We start from the raw sequence: 21623 nt of genomic DNA on the forward strand, positions 1-21623 counted from the left end.
TGGTCCGGTTGTCCGTTCAACCAATCAAAGTGTAATATGCTAATGATATGCTAAGGTTGCTCAACCGCTTGCTATGACGTGCACTGACCACCAGGGCACAGACTCTCTGACTGGTAGGTTAGCTTGCTGCTGCTGTGCGGCTGATCAGGACTGAGCCAGATGGGCCGGCACGCCCTGGAGCCCTCCTGCGGTCCTTCCCCAGCTGGCCAACCTCCCGCATCCTTCCCCAGCCCCGATCATGCACTGGTGGGATCACTCAGCCTGGCCTACGCCCTCTTGCAATCTGGGACCCCTTGGTGGATGTTGGAGAGATGGTTTTGGCCCAATCCACAGGCCAGGCCAAGGGACCCCACCAGTGCACGAATTCGTACACCGGGCCTCTAGTATATAAATAATTATCAAAAGTCCATAAGAAAACAAGCTAATTTTTTAAATGGCAAAAGATTTGGACAGAAGATATATGAATGGCAAATAAGCACATGAAAAAGATTCTTAGCATCATTATTATGGAAACACAAATTAAGACAATGAGATACTACTCCACATTTATTACAATGTTTAAACTTTAAAAGGCTGACAATACCAATTACTGGCAAGGATGTAGAGTAAATGAGATACTACTCCACATTTATTACAATGTTTAAACTTTAAAAGGCTGACAATACCAATTACTGGCAAGGATGTAGAGTAGCTAGACTGTAGCTAGAACTCTCATAAACTGGTGGGAATACAAAATGGTTCAACCACTTTGGAAAACAGTTTATCAGTTTCTTTTGTTGTGCAATTTTGACTTTGAAATAATATCAAAGTTACAACAATCATCCAAAGAATTCTCATATATCCTTCACCTAAATTCTCCAGTGGTTGATAATCTACATTTGACTTATAATCATCTCTATTTTCTGACTCATTTGTGAGCTAATTGCATATGTAATATGTATTACCTCTTAAGGCTGTAGTGGAAATCCTATCTAATAAAGAGGTAATATGCAAATTGACCATCACTCCAACACACAAGATTGACCCCATGTGGTCAAAGATGGCCACCACAAGATGGCCGGCAGGGGAGGGGAATTGTGGGCGATCAGGCCAGCAAGGGAGTGCAGTTGGGGGGGACCAGGCCAGCAGGGGAGGGCAGTTAGGGGGAATCGGGCTGGCAGGGGAGCAGTTAGGCATCGATCAGACTGGCAGGGGAGCGGTAGGGAGGTGATCAGGCTGGCAGGCAGAAGCAGTTAGGGGCAATCAGGCAGACAGGCAGGCAAGTGGTAGGGAGCCAACAGTCCTGGATTGTGAGAGGGATGTCCCAGATTGGAGTGGGTGCAGGCTGGGCTGAGGGACACACACACACACACACACACACACACACCCTGTGCATGAATTTCATGCATCAGGCCTCTAGTTTTCTAATAAGAAAGACATTTTTCTAAAGGACCACAGTACAACCATTAAAGTTTGGAAATTAAGACTAATACATTACTGCCATCTAAGCCACAGATCTGTCCCTTCCTCTAATTTTGATGAGTATTTGTATTATGTCCAGCATCCAGTATAGATTCTAATTTTAGACAATTGAAAATTTTTTACACAGATTGGGTATTAAATATTAAGTAATTGTTACATTTTTAAGCTGTAAGGGTGGTATTATGTTTGTAAAAAGTCTTTGCCTGTTAGAGATACATACTTAAGTATTTATAGAAAAAAAATGATATAATGTTTGAGATTTTCTTTGAGATTCATTCCCAGGGAAGTGGAAGTGGGGAAAAGAAATGAAATAAGAATAAAAAGATACCTAATTGTTAGAGCTGGGTGATGAATAGAGGGTTTATTATATTTCCTCTACTTTTATGTATTTTTAAATTTTTCCATAATTAGAGTTTTAATAAAAAGACCAATGAAGAAGTTGAAAGATTTAAAGGATTTAATATGATCATATGTGTGATTTAGAAACATTACTCTGGCTACAATAGGAAGAATGCTTAGAGTGGGGCAAGAAAGAAGACTATTTTTCGAGCCATTGAAGTCTACTAGGGAAGAGATGATGGAGGCCTGAACTAAGTTAGTGGCCGTGGGTGGAGTGAAGTGATGATTTGAAGAAATGGTGACTATCTGGAAGTGAGAGTTGAGAAAAAGGGAATCCAGTATTACACTTAATTGGCTTGAACTGATGTTTAGCAGGGGGTGCCATTTATCTACACACCACCACTGGGAAAAGAATAGGTCCACAGAGAGAAGAAGATGGTTTGAGGAGGCCTGGGGTCCAATTAGTTCATTTGTGTTATCCAGCCAAAACTGAGTGGATAAATAACAGCAAGATACCCACATAATCATTAATTAGCAAACAAAAAAGGGGTAAGCAAAGTAGACAGAGGAAATGTCGCTTAAACCTAACTTGAGTTAATGTTATTCTAAATCGACATGCAGCCTTATTAAGTGACTAAAGCTGAAGTACAACAGCAGTGTCTGGGTAGATAATTTTATAAACTCGAAAAAATATTATTGGAAGCAGAATATTACAGAAAGATCCCTAAGTTCACATTACTGGGCATGGAACATCATTCTTTTCATGGGACTGTAGTTCATGAAGATGCCTGAGTGGAAAGGCATTTTCAGTTGAAACTGCAACTGGGAGATCCTTAAAGGTGGAAATACAGGGACAGAGGGCATACATACACAGGATGTTGTATCTATAGTTCAAGGTTTAGGGGGCACACAACTGGGGAAGAGGGAGTAGTGGTCATGACTTTTACTCCCGGTAGACTTCTGGGAAAGTTCTAGGCGAGCCGGTGACATGAAAACCCATCAAAGACTTTCCTGCCACTACCCGAACCAGGGTAAATTCCAGCAGGCATTTCTGTTAAAGAAACTTATTTCGTGAAAGCCATACCACTTGGCTTTATCATTCCATTCGGATTGATTTGATCTGCCACGTTCCTGCAGACTCCTTTGCTCTGGTTCTCTCGCTTGATGTGGACAGAGACTTCCGCGCGTTCCGTAGCCCAGCTCCTCAAGCGGAGGAACCTGCTCCGGGCGCGGCCCCGCCCCCGACACGGGGCCCCGCCCAAGGGCCGACCCTGCGTGAGCCCGCCCCCGCCCCGCCCATTGGCCGCACCGCCCGCCCACGCCCCGCCCATTGGCCGCACCGCCCGCCCACAACGTGGGGCCCTGCCCACGGGCCGCTCCACACAGCGGTTCCCCTGCCAGAAGCCCGCCCCTGCCCGCCGCCGCCGCTGCGGGGTCGCCCTCTGTGGCCCCGGCGTTGCAATGGCTGGGGGTCGCGGGGCTCCCGGGCGCGGCCGGGAGGAGGCTCCGGACAGCTACCCGCAGCGACAGGACCACGAGCTGCAGGCCCTGGAGGCCATCTACGGCGCCGACTTCCAGGACCTGCGGCCGGATGCGTGCGGACCGGTAGGAACGTGGCTCGTCGATCCGGGCCGGCTTGCTGTGGCCCAGCCTCCATCCGTTCGGCCTCCCCGGGCCAGGCCGGGCCGGGAACTGCCGGAGCCGAGCCGCCCACCCGCTTCAGGATTGTGCAGTCCTTTCTTCCCTCCCAGATCCACTCACGCTCACTTTTCAGCGGCCGCGCGGGTCTTCAGAACCCCCACCTGGGCCGACTCTCCCACAGCCTTTTCTTCTCGTAGGCGCCTCTCTCTCCCCTAGGACTGCCTCTCATTCCCATCGACGCCCCGTAACATCCCTGCTTCCTTCCTATCTTGCCCCCTTCCCCTGCTGAAAGTTCTTGAGTTTGATACAATCGCGCATTCAAAGGGGCCTCTGCAACTTTGTTCTGGGACCGCGTTGGGGGCGCTTGCACAGACGGCACTGATGCCCTCCATCTAAATTCTCTTCACTCTTCCTTGTGTTCACAGCGGTAAAGAACTCGCCACCTGACTGCCCCGGCATGCTCACAGTGCTTTCCCGTATGGAGGAATTTTTCTGTACTAGTAGCTGTCGTGGAGGGGACGTGTGCTGAGTCTAAACCTTTTTAAATGACATTTAGTTTAAAAAATTATTTTCCTTTTTGTCTGGGAGTAAGTTAAGGCACATTATAAGCTGCTGATATACTGACCGTTTTCCGCCCCCATCCTTGAAGAGTTATTTACCCAACTATCAGGTCTCTGCATATTATCATTTAAAAGCTAGTTCTTCCTTCATCTGCTTTTAATATGTTTTTCAAAAAGTTGATTTTAGAGAGAGAGGAAGGGAAAGAGAGAGAAACATCTGTGAGAAACATTGCTTGCCTGCCTCCTACGGGCCCCCTACTGGGGATCCAGCTGCAAACCCAGGCATGTGCCCTGACAGGGAGTCAACTAATGACCTTTCTGTGCACTGGATGATGCTCAACCAAGTGAGCCACAGGCCATGGTCCTTCATCTGCCTTTAATTCTGACAGTTCACAGCATCTTTTCAACACAACCTTATCTACATATCCAGTATTTCCTCAACAAATAGGACCTTGATTCTAGGCATTGGGAATAGCCCTACACAAAAGACAAAAACCACTGCCCCGAGGAAAGGGAACTTATTTCTGTAGTGCTTAATTACAAGTTACTTTTAACCTGAAATGTAAATAGTCCTCTTATACATGCATATAACAAAATAGTAACATAACTTTCTGGTGATTTGGTCATTTCTCTGTGCCTAAACATTGAGGACCAGGAAGTAGGCCCAGTAAGCAGCCAAAAATAGGTGTCACACCTGGACTCACTCAAAGGCCCCAAGATTTCATTCAAAGTCAGTTTGTTTACTTTATACAGTATATGCTTAATTATCTAGTCTTGTGGCTGCGGAAGGGTGAATGGAGCTGATGTAAGTACGGATACCAATCCCAGAAATCAGGGGTCCTCAAACTTTTTAAATAGGGGGCCAGTTCACTGTCCCTCAGACTGTTGGAGGGCCAGACTATAGTTAAAAAAAAAAACTATGAACAAATTCCTATGCACACTGCACATATCTTATTTTGAAGTAAAAAAACAAAACGGGAACAAATACAATATTTGTATTTGCATGTGGCCCGCGGGCCGTAGTTTGAGGACCCCTGCCAGAAATTATAGCTTGTGACCTTTATACAAGACAGAAGTCTAAACAAAACCAAACTATGAAAGTCAGGTAGAAGAATTCAAATGACGGTGTGTGACCCATAGTGCACAGGGCAAAGAGTCTCAACACTTTTATAGGCCCTACAGGCAAATAATTGATGGTCATAAGGATGAACCAGAGTGTGTTATTTAGCAAGTACTTACCACCTGCTGTTTGAAGTCTTCAGGGAAAGGCTATACATCCACAATCTTTTATCCAAAACTCTTGAGGCCTGGCAGGTTTCACAGTCCAGAAGTGTTTGCGTTTACGGTCATTTATACACATGCCATACCTTCCCTAACACCTCCCTTGATGTGTGTTTGGAGGTTGGGGAGCATCATCCAAAATCAAACAACTAAATGTGTAACCTGGATAAACAAAGACTATTAATAGCCTTGTGTTCAGCCCAAACTGCCAATAAATCCAGGTCAGAATTTATTGACCTGAATAAACTTCAGGTTTTTAAAACTTCTGAAGTTTTTAAAACTTCATTTTGGAGGATGTGTTATAATGTAGATTTCAGTTTAGTAGAATATGTATATCATTTATAAATAGCTAAACATTTTGGGAGTGAATGCTAAAAAACATTTTATATACTAAAAAAGTTTGGACAGCCCTAGTTTAAAATATGATTTTCTCTAGAGTTATACACTTACTATTAATCTAACAAGTTTGGCTAATTTTCCATGTCAGCAAAGGGTCTGCTCATTTTTAATTTGATAGCTATTGCAAACATCCCTCCCCCAAAGTTTGCTTCTGTTTCAAGGCCTACCAGTAGTGTGTGAGAGTAGTTTTCCTACATTTTAATTTCTTAGTTATTAATTATCTAGGCTACCTTTGTTTGTGAGCAATGGATTTTTCTTTTTCTGTGAGCTGTTTGTTCATGTTCACTGGTTCATTTTTTCCACTGTAGTGTATATTTTTTTATCCATGTGTCAGAGCTATTTATATGTTAATAAAATTAGCATTTTGGGTTATATATTACAATTTTTTTTTTTCAGAGAGGAAGGGAGAGGGAGGGAGAGATAGAAACATCAATGATGAGAGAATCAGCGATTGGCTGCCTCTTACACGCCCTATACGGGGAATCAAGCCCACAACCCAGGTGTGTGCCCTGACTGGGAATCAAATTGGGACCTCTTGGTTCATAGATTGTCGCTCAACCACTAAGCCACATAAGCCAGGCAATATATTGCAAATATTTTCCCTTAATTGACCATGCACATTTTGATATTTATGTAATTAATGCAATTTAAAAAAACCTTAATATTGTCCAAATGGACTGTTTTTTGTTTGTTTGTTTTATGGTCGCTGTAGATTGTTTTATTTCTAGAAAATATTTTTCTCTCCACTGTTACCAAAAAAATGAATTCTTTCAGATTTTCTTTTTATGACTTTATTTTTAAACTTTTATCAAATAAATACAGAAATAGCTTTTAAAAAAAAGTCTTTAGCTCCATCTAAGTATGAATCTAGGCCACCCCCAACTAGCCAGTTATACTAATACCAGTTTTTTGTTTTTGTTTTTGTTTTTCAAATTTTTCTACCACTGTAGTTCCCCCTTATCTGAGGGGACTACATTCCAAAACCCCCAGTGAATGCCTGAAACTGCGATACTACAAAACCCTGTATATACTATAATTTTCCCTATAATAACTATGATAAAGTTTATTTTATAAATTAGGCACAGTAAGAGATTAACAGCAATAACTAATAACTATGATAAAGTTTATTTTATAAATTAGGCACAGTAAGAGATTAACAGCAATAACTAATAATAAAATAGAACAGTTGTAACAGTATGCTGTAATAAAAGTTATGTGAATGTGGTCTTTCTCTGTGGAAATATCCATTGTACTGTACAAACCCTTCTTGTGATGATGTGAGATGATAAAATGCCTACATGATGAAATGAAGTGTGATAAGATGAAGTGAGTGAGGTGAATGACAGACATTGTGAGATAGTTTTAGGCTACATCTTATCAGAAGGAGAATCATCTGCTTGGGGAGATCCTGGGTCATCAAGCTCTGAAGATGTTATTAATTATTGAAGATCATTTTTTCTTCTCAATTATTGGTTTGAGAGAGAGGAAGGATGAGAAACATCGATTTGTTGTCCCACTTATTTATGCACTCATTGATTGTTTCTTGTATGTGCCCTGATCAGGGACTGAACCCACAACCTTGGCGTATTCGGACACTGCTCTAGCCAACTGAGCTACTTAGCCAGGGCAGTGAGAATCCTATTGATAGCAGAATTGGATCACTGTTGACCTCAAGTAACTGAAACTGTGAAAAGTGTAACCACAGATAAGGGGGGATTGCCTGCTAATTTGAAATGCGACCTTCACATTATCTCGGACTGGTAGTTTCATAAGGACAGGATCTGTGTGTTTGTTCATACCTACATGCCAAGTACCTGGTAAAAATGTCAGAATTCTTTATTGAATGAAATAATTTCCAAATGTATTTGAGTCTATTATTGACTCTTCTATCCCATTAATCGATTTAAGCACTGCTACCATATTGCTTTAATTATTATAGATTTATAATAAGCCTTAGTATTTGGTGTGGTCACCATTTACTTTACAAAATTTTCCTAACTAGTTTCACTTTAGTTTTTCCATATAAACTTTGAAATCAACTTGCCTAGTTCAAAAAATTATTTTTACTGGAATGGTATTTAATTTGGGGAAGATTCAGATCCTGAATATTTTTGTCTTTTAATTTTTTAAAAATTTTAATTATGTTGGCAAACAATATTACATTAATTTTAGATGATTAGACATTTACATAACTTATAAAGTGATTACTCTGGTAAGTCTAATACCCATCTGACACCGTACATAGTTATTACAATATTATTGACCTATATTTGCTGTGATGTCACATCCCCATGACTATTTTTATAACTGGCAATTTGTAAATCTTAACCCTGTACCCTTTTTCTAGATTCTGAGTATTTTAATGTTTGTAAACAAAATAGAGTTGTAGGTTATTAAACTTTTAAAAGGAATCTAACATTGTTTACCAGCTTCACAAATAGGTAAATGAGTGAACAGAAAGAGAATAAATTTGATGATTTTTACAAGATCAGTTACAGAAAGTATTCATTTTCAGAAAAGGAGGAGAAAAATCAGTGAGTAAGGCATTTAACATAAAATCAGAGAAAGACAAATACCATATAATCTCTTTTATATATGAAATCTAAAACAAAGCTTATAGATTGAATGATTGGTGGTTGGAGGATAGGTAAAATGTTGGGTTAAATAATTTGAATTTTAAAAAAACCATAAATCTAGAAGAATGTTACCTAATTTCCTATTTCCTAAGCTTTCACTGTCATTATTTTTGTGTGTTTTTTTGTTTGTTTTTAATATATTTTTATTGACTTTAGGCAGTGGTTCTCAACCTTCCTAATGCCTCGACCCTTTAATACAGTTCTGCATGTTGTGGTGACCCCCAGTTTCAAATTGAACATAATTAAAACATAGTGATTAATCACAAAAACAATATGTAATTATATATGTGTTTTCTGATGGTCTTAGGCGACCCCTGTGAAAGGGTCGTTCGACCCCCAAAGGGGTCGCGACCCACAGGTTGAGAACCGCTGCTTTAGAGAGAGAGGAAAAGAGTTAGAAACTGCCTCCCGTATACCTCCTACTGGGGATTGAGCCCGAAACCCTGCTCAATGTAACCAGTGACCTCTTGGTGCATGGGTCGGTGCTCAACCACTGAGCCACCCCGGCTGGACCTTTTTTTTTTTTTTTTTTAACTAGGTGGTTTCGCTTGCCTATTTTGGCATTACACTCATCATGTATAAACTGAACTTAACATCTTTCACAAGCACTTTACAAACTTTTATTTGACACAGTTGATTATTTTCTTATAAAATACTGTGTTTCTTGGAATAATGGAGCACCACACAGTCCTGATTTTTCCTCTTTATGTCTTTGGCTACCTCCTTTCATCTCCTTTTTGATTATCCCCTTTAAAATGGTCATCCAATATTGGAACTCCTCAAAGCCTGCTCATTGAATAGGCTGCATGAAGAGCAAAGTGGGAATTCCACTTGTAATGATAGATTTGGAATAAACTTTGGAGGGCCTTGAATAGCAAGATAAGGATGTGGGGGCACCCAAGGCAATTCTTTTTTTTTTTTTTTAAGTAATCACTTTATTATTTATTTTTATTATTTTTTTATAATATACAAAGTAAATCTATTACCAGATTGTAGATACAAAGTATTTAGCCATTTACATGCAATAAACATTAACATTTCAAGAAAAATTATTTTAAATATAATAATGTTACATGCAATATGCATTAATATTTCAACAAAAACTATTTTAAATACAATAATATTACCAAAACTGTACTAACATAGTATAATGTCACAAAGGTTGTAGGAAAAATTAAAAGTCTGCAAATAACAGGATTACTTCTATTATATTCTAAAATATTTTTTTTCCTCTGGCTCTATTTTTGTTCATCAGTTTATGTTGTTCTTTATATTACACAAATGAGCGAGATCATGTGACATTTAATCTTTCTCCAACTGGTTTACTTCGCTTAGCATAAATAGTCTCCAGGCTGGCTGGACCATTTTTGATTTTGATATCTTCACAAACTTAAAACCAAACTTGCACATGTTACTTTATTTCTAGATTTGTTATATTTTCACATACACTAGTTTTTCCCGCACAGAAATGACAGAATGTGAGATCTGAAGCAGCTGAGAAACAACAGGCTATGTTGAGCCAAATCTTGCCATAAAATTTAAGGAAGATATGATTAGCAGAATCCTAGGTAACAATTTTAGGCCAAACATCTGAAAGTGGTTTGAATTGTGTAACTTTTAAAATATGTATAATTGTGGTTTAAAGAAAACAACAAAACAAAAAACAAAAACCACAGATATAACATAAAATTTACCATCTTAACCATTTTTTTAACACATTATTTAAAACATTTTTTAAATTTATTGATTTTTAGATTGAGAAAGATTTGTTGTTGTTCTACTTATTTACGTATTCATTGGTTGATTTTTTTCCCCTCACCTGAAGATATTTTAGAGAGAGGGAGAGAAACATTGATGTGAGAGAAACATTGATTGGTTGCCTCCCATATGCATCCCGACAGGGATGGAACCCGAAACCCAGGTATGTGCCCTGACTTGGAATGGAACTTTCAACCCTTCAGTGCACCGGATGACGCTCCAACCAACTGAGCCACATGGGTCAGGGCTCATTGATTGATTCTTGTATATTCTTTTACCAGGGATCAATCCCACAACCTTGGCATATCAGGATGATGCTGTAACCAATCAGCTGCCTCCTGCACACACGCTACTGGGGATCAAGCCCCCAATCCATGCATGTGCCCTTGACCGGAATCGAACCTGGGACCATTCAGTCCACAGGCTGACACTCTACTGAGCCAAACCAACTAGGGCTCTTAACCTTTTTAAGAGTACATTTTAGTAGTGTTAAGTATACTTACATTGTGTGCAATGAAAAATTATGTTTGTATTTTTAATTGATTTCCCTTACTCTGCTGCTTATCTTGTAAACAAGTAAAGTTTAACCATGGGCTGTCATCAACCCTTATGCTTTAACCTTGAAACCAAAAAAATTGCTGCTGTGTGGAATGGCTGATAAAATTCTCAATTTTTCCTAGTCTTACCCTTTACTTCAGTACTTTTAACAGAAATAGGCACATTATTAATTAGCGAGTTGATTTTGTTGGGCTTGTGTTAGAAAGTGCCTGAAGAAAGCACATTCATACTGAGCAGCAGGGATTATAACTGCGTTGGCTCCTCCAGGAGGTGTGCTAGTGTTTCTAATCCTTTGGGGGTAATTTAAGATCCTTGGGGTTTGTTTCTTGAATAGCTGTGGGTATTTTTTATGAATTCCAAATGAGCATTACCTCTCCTGTGTTTGAGGACTGAATTTACATTACTCTCTCACTTTTTATATGCTTGAGGATTTGTTGGGCTTTTTAATAACAGTTCAGGGCAGTACCAGCTTCATGATGCCATTAGGAAGTGAATTTACTCATATCTTATTGTAACGGTATATGGCCTTCTCTCCATTACTACTTTTTATGCGGCTTGCATGTCACTTTCATTTTCAGCCTTCAAATTAATTTTTTTCTCATGTAGGATTTTGTATATTTTGGAGCTGATTCATCTATATTGTGTTTTCCTCTCCTTTAGTGATCTCAAAAATGTTCGATTACCCCTTATTTTGTGTTTATTTGCTTGCTAATATTTCTGGATTATTTTCTTGTGCAGGTTAAGTCAAAGATTTTACCTGTACTGAATTTTGATGACTAGTTATCTTCTAAACCCATGAAGGAGGCCTTACCTCTTCCTGCTCCCCAATACATCTTGGTTGTTAAACCATTTTTAATCAAGTTATGTTCAGTCCCAGGAGTCCAGCTAAGGCTTGGTATTCTAAACATGTTTCACATCAAAGCTTCTTCACACATTGGGGAGCCTCTCAGTTTGCTTAAGAAAAACCTGACAAATATTCTGTTACATCTAAAATCACTGTTCCCTCACTATCCCTCCACCTCCACTCCCGGAACCTATATTGGTTAGGATTAAGTTGAGTAACATATGACAGAAAACTACAAAGTTTGCTTTTCGCATGTAAAAGTCTGGAGTGTAGGGCTTTTTCTAAATTGATGTTTCACCATCCTTAATGTGCCCTTCATGGTCCAAAATGGCTATCGGAACTCCAACCATCACATATGCATGCCAGCCACCTGGAAAGAAAAAGGAATGAAGAAGTTGCTTATCTTAGTTCTTTCATCTTATTGGCCAGAAATTAGCTCAGCAGCTACACTTAGCTGCAAAGAGGTCTGATAAAGTGTCCAGTAAAAAAAATCTGGGCCCTGGCTGGTTTGGCTCGGTGGATAGAGCGTCAGCCTGCGGACTGAAGGGTCCCAGGTTCGATTCCAGTCAAGGGCATGTACCTTGGTTGCAGGCACATCCTCAGTAGGGGATGTGCAGGAGGCAGCTGATCAATGTTTCTCTCTCATAAATGTTTCTAACTATCTCTCTCCCTTCCTCTCGGTAAAAAAATCAATAAAATATATTTTAAAAAATCTGGAGTTCTATTGCCAATGGATGATCATTGGTGTCCATTCAGTGCTATTACAAATCCCCACTTTGGGGTGCAGTGAAGAAGGAAACTTTATCACAAAACAGCTCAATTGTGATACAGCATGACTGAAAACAGCATGGCTGTGAGCAGCCCTGGGGCTAGGCCCGGCTCCAGCTAGACAGCTCTGCTGTGTTCCTTGATGAAGAGGTCTTCCCTGCTCTGTGCTGGTCTGCTCCACTATGCTCGGGCAAGACATCTTCAGTGCTTTAGTTTTCAGTGGAAAAGAAAAGTGCACTCTCAGAGCCATAGGGGAGCTGGTTTATATAGCCAGAAGTCCCCACCCTGGCCTCTGATTGTCTGTCCTCATGCAAATGAGGACTCTAAATCCTCACAGTTTGATTGGTCTGAAAGGCACTTTCCTGATTGGTGTGATTGGAGATGCTCTAATTGGTTGGTGAAGATGTTGCTGGGGTTATAGCTGTGCCTCCCAGGTGGCATGGGGCAAGCCTCAGTCCTATGGGTTGAAATAGAATTCCTGCAACTCCGTTATAAGGGCTGGCTCAGATGGCAGAAACAGTAGAGTCAGGCAGTTCAGTGCAGAGGCTGGAGGGTCAGTGCAGGCTTCTCTGTGAAGTACTGTTTGTGTGAGAGGCCCTTGTGTAGAAATGGCTGCTAGCCTCCGTTTTTAAAAATTTGAGTTGTTACCCACCAGGAATCCTTCTGAATAGGGATCTTCTTTCTCAGGGTCCACAGAAATAAGGGGAGAATGAATGTTGGGGAACAATTAATAGTCTCTGCTGAGAAATACTCTAAAGCATTCCTGTTAGTAAAAGAATTATCTTCAAAATGTGTAGGCAGGCCCCCAATAGGCCTCTGTTTGCTGAAGCCTTCTTCTTGTTCAAGAGATTCTGGGCATTAAGCATAGGCCCGCCGCCCTGTACCATTTCCCAAGAAGGTTTGTTACATTCAGATGTACTGTTCACTTCTGACATTAAGATGAAGGAGGCTTAATGTTAAACCAGACTTGTTGTCTTACATATGCAGATTCCCATTCAGGGCACATGCCTGGGTTGTGGGCTCAATTCCTAGTAGGGGGCATGTAGGAAGTAGCTGATGGATGATTCACTCTCACATTGATGTTTCTCTCTCACTTCCACTCCCTTCTACCACACTCTAAAAAAAAAAAGTCAATAAGAATCAATAAAAAGTCTTTAAAAAAAGGATACAGCACCTACCTTGCAGAGTTGGCATAATACCTGGACCACATGAATAGATGTTTCTTCTCTCAGCATCCCTTTTCTCATGATATAAAGATAATATAAACCATCTCAAATCTTTCTTTTGGAAAAAGTGTAATTAATACATAAAAGAACAATAGAGTATTTAGTTATTTGGTGAAAAGCAGTTGGATGGAAGCATAAACAATTTTTGAAGTGCTCTCAGATTTCCATGTCAAGGTTTTCACTTATTATTCTCAGTATTCAACTTGCAAGTGAAATATCCTCTGATCCCCACCTGTCTGAATATCTTCTTCTCCCCACTGTGTTCCATTTCTCTGTGGTATTTTCTTTATAGCACTCACCACTATTGGAAAGTATTCACTTGTCTTCTAGTTTGTATAAGGTAATTGTCTGCCTAAAGTTAATCCTGTACTCCCAGCCTCTAGGACAGCACCCAGACATACGCGTACTCAGTAACATTTGAATGAATGGAAGCTACATGGAACATTTTGGTTCACTCTTTCGGTAACTTTGAAAAGGGAAATGCATTCTCTCTGGCACAGGTTTTATTTTTAAACTATGCTTTAGGAAACTTTGACCAAACACTATATCAGATATAATTACATGTAATATGTTAAAAGTAGACCTTTTAAACTAAGATGATCATTATCTTAATCATTAATGATTGGCTCTCTAGATTAAAAATATATATATATATATATATTTTTTTTTTTCTTTTTCTCTTTTAGGTCAAAGAGCCCCCTGAAATCAATTTAGTTCTGTATCCCCAGGGTCTGGCTGGTGAAGAAGCATATGTAAAAGTGGATTTGAGGGTTAAATGCCCACCGACCTACCCAGATGTGTGAGTACATTATAAATAGCTGTGATGTAATTTCAGTTCTCTGTTTTGAACACATAAAAACAGGTTGAAATAAACAGAATTTTCTCCTTCCTGCCACCGTTCCATCTAAAATTTCATTTTCTATCACTTGCATGTCATTAAAACTATATCAGCAATAGACATTTTTATAAGACCTATCTTGTGTTAAGTTTGCTTCTAGCTGTACAATAGCCACTATAGATATCAGTATTTGCTCCATGAGCAATTGTTTGCTTCTTGTGATGTGTTAACTTTTGTTTGTCTAATTCTTCATAAACTGAGAAGAGGAGCAATCTAGAAGAAAAGGATAAAGGCATGGTAGCTTGTGTACTTGGTTTTAAAGTATGGTCAGCATTGGGACTTGGAGTAGCCTTCTGGGCTGAATGGAACTTTATTCATAAAGGAAGATTTAGAGTCTCCCTGCAAGGCACGTAGCCAGTGAGATAACCACAGAACTCCACATATTTCCAAATCACCTTGAGAACCACTGATACAGCAAAAGTATTAGCAATCAGGACTCAAGTATTCTTTTTCCTAAGTATCTTGTATATTTCATGTAATTTCCCCCAGACATTCCATATGGAAAGACAGATTGGCCTGGATGATGCTTTGTGGCTTGATCTTATCGTGCAGGGAACCACTAAAGAAAAGTGACAAAAGGAAGCACTGCCTTACACAGAGGGTGGTAAATTTGTGGAATTTGTTATACTAAGAGATGATGGAGGATATGAAACTATAGATAGGTCAAGATGAACTCTGAAGTTAGTGACCCTCTTTTGCTCCCAACACTGTGCCCAGAGTAGATAAGTAGGTATGTAGAAAGTTAAATAATGAATTGATTAAAAAACAACTAAATTTATGAAAGCAGAATAAGACAGTGCCTCTCTAGGTTTTACTTTTCTGACACCAATTGCATGTCCAACAATACAATTCAGTTCTGATACAAACTATTCTTAATTATAGAAGACCCCAAGGGTTAAGGCTTAGTCCCACAAGACTTCAAAGGCCAGTTGCAAATACTAGTACTTCTGATCAGCTGGCTGTAAATTTGCAGGTTCCCACAACCCCCTCCTTGGGTTTAGTAATTTGCTAGAACAAGCTCACAGAACTCAGATAGACACTTCACTTACTACTGAGTTTATTATAAAGGATATAACTTAGGAACAGCCACATGGAAGAGATGCATAGGCAAGGAATGTAGGAGGGCATGGAGCTTCTCCATCCTCCTGACATTGACAGGTATCCCTGGGTGACCACACGGTTACTCCTGGTTGAGAACTACTGCCCTAGAGAACTATTAGGTGATCTTGATGTGTACACTTGATAAAAATATTACGCGATGATTTTTAAAACAACAACAACAACATGGAAATGCTTGTAAAAAGTAAAAATTCTAATATCAGCTACATAAATTTATGTGGCTAAGGCATAAAGAGAACATTGGAAAGTTCTATTAAAATATAATTAGTATTGCTGCCCTGGCTGGTTTGGCTCAGTGGATAGAGCGTCAGCCTGCAGACTGAAGGGGCCCGGGTTCTATTCCGGTCAGGGGCACATGCCTGGGTTGTGAGCTCGATCTCCAGTGGGGGGCGTGCAGGAGACAGCCGATCAATGATTCTCTCTCATCATAGATGTTTCTCTCTCTCTCTCTCTCTCACTCTCTCTGTCTCTCCCCCTTCCTCTCTGAAATCAATAAAAAAAATATAAAAATAATAAAAATAAATAAAATATAATTAGTATTGTAGATGAAGTTTTCATTATTCTTTTACTACTGCTATATAATGATTGCTTTATTTTTTAAAAAATAATTATGTAAGACTTGACTTGGGGAAACATTCATATCTTTTGAGATGATATGGGGCAGGAACTTTGCTTTTTTGCAAAATACCTTGATGCCACTGTGAGAGAATCCCGAGTTAGACATGCATAGACTCAGGGCTATGTGGTACTTCTATTCTTTTTCTCATGTATATAACTACTTTCAGATTCCCATCTATCCAAATAGGTAATGATTGTAGAATCTATTATAACTGAAGCATTGTGAGAACATCATAGATAATGAATAGTAAAGGGTGTGCTAAGGTAAAACACCATGAATTACTCAGAAATGCTTGGTAGGAAGTACAGTCATCTTTTGTTCAGTAAAATCAAAGAAATCTTATTTAATTTCAATGAATTGTTATTGGATGTTTATTTGTTGGGAGGGCTGGCTGTGTACTTTGCTTGAGTAGACGGTGTTGAGTCTGAGTTGTGCTCTATAAGGATGAAGAGGGGGCTGAAGTTGGCATCTTTGGAAGAGTGTGCAGGACTAGATTTATACTTGAGTGAGTGAGCATTTCCCAGCTTGTTTACAATTAGAGTGAGTGACTGGACACGGTGTGTTGTGGGAATACTAGATGGATCATCGTGGCTCCATGTAGTCTAGTTATTCTCATCCTGCTTTATGTGGAGTACAAAGACCAGAGCAAAGCACTTGGTGTCTGACAGGTGAGCTCTCAGAGCTGGAGTAATTGATGTTGGGGGCAAGCCAGGGTCAAGCATTATCAAACAGGGAGTGTGTAGTTCAGCTACTAGACTGGAATCACACACAGAGTGATTTTTTAAATATTTTTTTATTGATTTCAGAAAGGAAGGGAGAGGAAGAGAGAGGTGGAAACATCAATGATGAGAGAGCATCATTGATCAGCTGCCTCCTGCAAGCCCCTTACTGGGGATCGCCTGCAACCCAGGCATGTGCCCTGACTGGGAATCAAACCATGACCTTCTGGTTCATAGGCCCATGCTCAACCACTGAACCATTCCGGCCGGGTGAGTGATTTTTTAAAAATATGTATTTTTATTGATTTCAGAGAGGAAAGGAGAGAAAGAGAGAGGTGGAAACATCAATGATGAAAGAGAATCATTGATCAGCTGCCTCCTGTATGTCCCCTACTGGGGATTGAGCCTGCAACCTGGGCATGTACCCTTGACTGGAATCAAAACCAGGACCCTTCAGTCCACAGGCTGATGCTCTATCTACTGAGCCAAACCAGCTAGGGCTAGAGTGATATATATATATGGTGATATTTTTAAAGGTGGTAAAAGAATAGTTGATGTGGAAAATTTTAATCAGATTGTAAAGCTGAAATCAGAGACAGAAAAGTTGGGGAGATACTGGGATCAAGCCCCAGTAAGTCTGATCATCTCACAGCTCACACTGACAGCTGGCCAGCCCACTCGCTCCACATTGCCTGCAGGTGAATCCATGATGAGCCCTGTGTCAGCCGAGCTGCTGGGGTATAGTTGGAATCCTTTTGAGTTGCAGAGAAATGTTGCTGGGAGTATAGAGAGAGGTTCACAAATGAGCCCTGTATGAAATCCCCAAATATTAATGCAGACAGGCTGCACTTTCGAGTAACTCCTTTTTGTTTTGTTTCTTCTTTCCCAGAGTCCCTGAAATAGAGTTAAAAAATGCCAAAGGTCTGTCCAATGAGAGTGTTAATTTATTAAAATCTCGCCTGGATGAAGTGGCCAAGAAACATTGTGGAGAGGTAAGATTTGTTTAACTGGACTTATAAGAGGACAGTAAAAATCTCATCATGTTCACCTGTGTTTGCCTTTCTGCCTCTTCTGGGACTGAAAGATATTTCCATTGCACCTTAAATCCAATTTTGACTAGAATGTTTTGTTTCTTATTGATATCTACAAAGGAGAACATTGCTATTTGTATTTCTTTAATTTATAGTACTTATGAATTACAAATTGTAGAGTGTATATAGATGATATTATTGATATCTTTAAGAATCTTTCCAAAAGATGAACCTGGCCATATGAACCTGGCCATATTTTTTGCATCCTTTCGATCTGGTACCATGACTTGATCTTGATTTGAACCTTTATATTGGAAAATATTTACAGATAAGTGATTTCTGACTAAACTTTGCCACTTTTCCTTTTTCCATATCAGAATATCTAATTGTTCTCCTTGACAACAATTAGGGACATGCTTTAATCCTTCATTGTCTCTTCTCTACCCGAGCATGGGGGTACACTTAGTTCAGTGCTAATTCTTTCTTAATCCTCTGCACATCAGGGTCTACCTGAGCTCATCCTTGGGCGATGCCACTCTCTCTGGAGGGCTAGACTAGATGACTTCTTCCTTTTTTTAAAATATATTTTTATTGATTTCAGAGAGGAAAGGAGAGGGAGAGAGAGACAGAGACATCAATGATGATAGATAATCATTGATTGGCTGCCTCCTGCATGCCCCACACTGGGGATCGAGTCTGCAACCCAGGCATATGCCCTGACCAGGAATTGAACCTCAACCTCCTGGTTCACTGGTTGACGCTCAACCACCAAGCCATGCTGGCCAGGCTAGGTGACTTCTTAATGTAGAGTATTACTGTGTGCTTCTTAGGTCAGACCAATTCCCTTTATGTATAATCCTCACGTACCTGTACAGTCACAAGGCAGCTCCTGTTTAACTATTCCATCCTGTGGAAACTGAGAAGCGGTAAGTTAGGACCAGCCCTAGGGCTCTGTCTCTGTTTCTGTTTCAGACCTCTCAGTATATTCCAGACAGTCATTCTGCAACATAGTGAGTCACAGTGTGACCTGGGAGGTGCTTTTTGGCCATGAAATTGGTGCCCACTTGAGTTTCTGTTTCCACAAACTTCAGTCATCATTGAGATACAGACAGTGATTATAGAACAGCCCCGACAAAAAACTAGGCCTTGGGAATTACTCCAAAGTTCTTTCTATTGTAAGGGGACTCTAATGTCTAATTGAGAAATAATATGGAGTTCTGTTAAATTTAGCTACAGAATCCTCTGGTTTCTTGAATTCATGATTTAGGATTCTTTTGAAAAAATATTTGCTTTATTTTTTATAGCACAGTATTATCCTATATAATAAAAGGCTAATATGCAAATTGACCGAACAGCAAAATGACTGGTCGCTGTGACATGCACTGACCACACAGGTGGTCAGTGAGCTCCCACAGGGGAAGCACTGCTCAGCCAGAAGCCGGGCTCACAGCTGGTGAGGGCAGTGGCAGTGGCGGGAGCCTCTCCAGCTTCCACGGCAGTGCTAAGGATGTCCGACTGATGGCTTAGGCCTGCTCCCCATGGGACATCCCCCGAGGTCTCCCGGACTGTGAGAGGGCACAGGCTGGTCTGAGGGACCCCCACTGAGTGCACGAATTTCATGCACCGAGCCTCTAGTCTATATAATAAAAGCCTAAGCAACCATTATGGTGGAATAGCCAGAACAACCGGTCACTATGATGTGCACTGACCACCAGGGGGCAGATGCTCAACGCAGGAGCTGCCCCCTGGTAGTCAGTGTGCTCCCACAGGGGGAGCACCACTCAGCCAGAAGCCAGGCTCACGGCTGGTGAGCGCAGCGGCGGTGGTGGGAGCCTCTCCCGTCTCCGTGGCAACACTAAGGAGCAGTGAGCCGAGTGGTAAGAAGCAGCGAGCAGACAGGCAGTAAGGAGCGAGGGGTTCCAGACTGCAAGAGGGCTCAGGCCAGGCTGAGAGACCGCCCCCGCTCAGTGCACGAATTTCGTGCACTGGGCCTCTAGTTAACAATAATCACTATGTTGTGAATTAGATCCCAGAAGTTATTCATCTTATAACTAGAACTTTGTACTCTTTGACCAATATCTCTCCTATTCCCGCACCCCCTGGTAACCACTATTCTAGTCTCTGTTTCTATGAATTTGGTGTTTTTATTTATTATTATTATTTGTTATTTGACTTTTTTTAGATTGCACATATAAATGCTATCCTACAATAGTTGTCTTTCTCTGTCTGACTTATTTCACTTAGCATAATGCCCTCAAGGTCCAGCAAGATGTCCTTTCTCATGGCTGAATATTATATATTTATATTCCACATCTTTATTCATTCATCTGTTGACCAACACTTAGCTTGTTTTCATTTCATGGCTGTTATAAATAATGCACCAATAACATGGGAGTACCGATATCTCTTCAATATCCTGTTTTCATTTCATTTGGATATATATCGAGAAGTGTGATTGCTGCATGATATGATAGTTCTAGTCCTAATTTTTTGAGGAACCTCCATACTGTTTTCCATAGTGAATGTACCAGTTTATTAGTACATTCCCATCAACAGTGCACAGGTGTTCCCTTTCTCCACATCCTCGACAACACTTATTACCTGTCTTTTTTGATAATAGCCATTCTAATAGGTGAGGTGATATCTCATTGAGGTTTTGATTTGCATTTCCCTGGTAATTAGTGATGTTGAGCATCTTTCCATGTACCTGTTGGCCATTTGTGTGTCATCCTTGGAAAAATATCTGTTGAGTTCCTCTGCCCATTTTTAAATAAGATTGTTTGTGTTTTTGCTTTTGAGTTGTATGGATTCATTATATTTTGGGGGGTTATTAACCCTTATCAGATACGTGATTTGCAAATATTTTCTCCCATCTGTAGGTTGCCTTTTCATTTTATTGATGGTTTCTTTTGCTGTGAAGAAACTTTTTAATTTAATATAGTCCCACATGTTTGTTTTTGCTGCCCTTTTTTTTTTTTTGCTTTATTTTAAATTACACTTTTTATTTTGAGATAATTATAGAGTCACATGCAGTTGTAAGAAATAATATTGAGCGATCAGATGAACCCTTTCCTTAGTTTGCCCCTATGGTAATTTTTTGCAAAACTATGCATAGTATCATAGTCAGGATATTGGCATTGGTAGTCAGATAGTTTCATCACCACATGTTGCCCTTTTATAGCCACCCCCTTATCCCCACCTCCACCTTCTCCTGACACCTGACAACCAGTAATCTGTTCTCCAGTTATATAATTTTCTCACTTAAGGAAATTCTATAAGTACAATCATATAGTGTGTAACCTTTGGGATTGGCTTTGTTTTAACTCAACACAATTCTCTGTAAATTCAACCAGATTGTTGCATGAATCAGTAATTCTTAATTTTTACTCCTGAGTAGTATTCTATGTATTTCATGGTACCACAATTTGTTTACCATCTACCAGGTGGAAGACATCTGGATTGTTTCCAGTTTTGAGCTATTAAAAAGTAACATGTTTTAAACATTCATGTACAGGGTTTTGTTTGTGTTTTTTGTTAATCCTCACCCAAGGATATTTTTTCCATTGGTTTTTAGAGAGAGTGGAAGGGAGGGAGGTAGGAGGGAGAGAGAGAGAGAGGTGAGAGAGACACATCGATTGGTTGTCTCCCGCACACACCCCAACTAGGGCTAGGGATCGAACCTGCAACCCAGGTACGTGCCCTTGACCGGAAATCAAATCCAGGACCTTTCGGTGCTCAGGCTGACACTCAACCAACTGAGCCACAC

The 21623-nt window shown here is 40.2% G+C and overlaps 1 protein-coding gene across 10 annotated transcripts in view; it reads left to right on the top strand.

Annotated features, from left to right (window-relative positions):
* Nucleotides 1-3168: 3168 nt before the first annotated feature.
* The window catches only part of EIF2AK4 (eukaryotic translation initiation factor 2 alpha kinase 4), a 100885-nt gene continuing 82430 nt past the window's right edge, over nt 3169-21623 (top strand). For 9 of the 10 annotated variants that reach the window (XR_004965712.1, XR_004965713.1, XM_036296970.1 and 6 more), the window contains exons 1-3: nt 3169-3405; nt 14158-14270; nt 17716-17818. Coding sequence is in view for 8 of the 10 variants with exons in the window: in XM_036296970.1 (XP_036152863.1) it covers nt 3262-3405; nt 14158-14270; nt 17716-17818 (360 nt within the window). In the remaining 2 variants the exon portion in view is untranslated. The remainder of the gene's footprint in view (nt 3406-14157; nt 14271-17715; nt 17819-21623) is intronic. The other variant, XM_036296940.1, reaches the window with a different exon arrangement.

The sequence above is a fragment of the Myotis myotis genome, unplaced genomic scaffold (genome assembly GCF_014108235.1).
Source record: "Myotis myotis isolate mMyoMyo1 unplaced genomic scaffold, mMyoMyo1.p scaffold_m19_p_1, whole genome shotgun sequence".
Classification (NCBI taxonomy): domain Eukaryota; kingdom Metazoa; phylum Chordata; class Mammalia; order Chiroptera; family Vespertilionidae; genus Myotis; species Myotis myotis.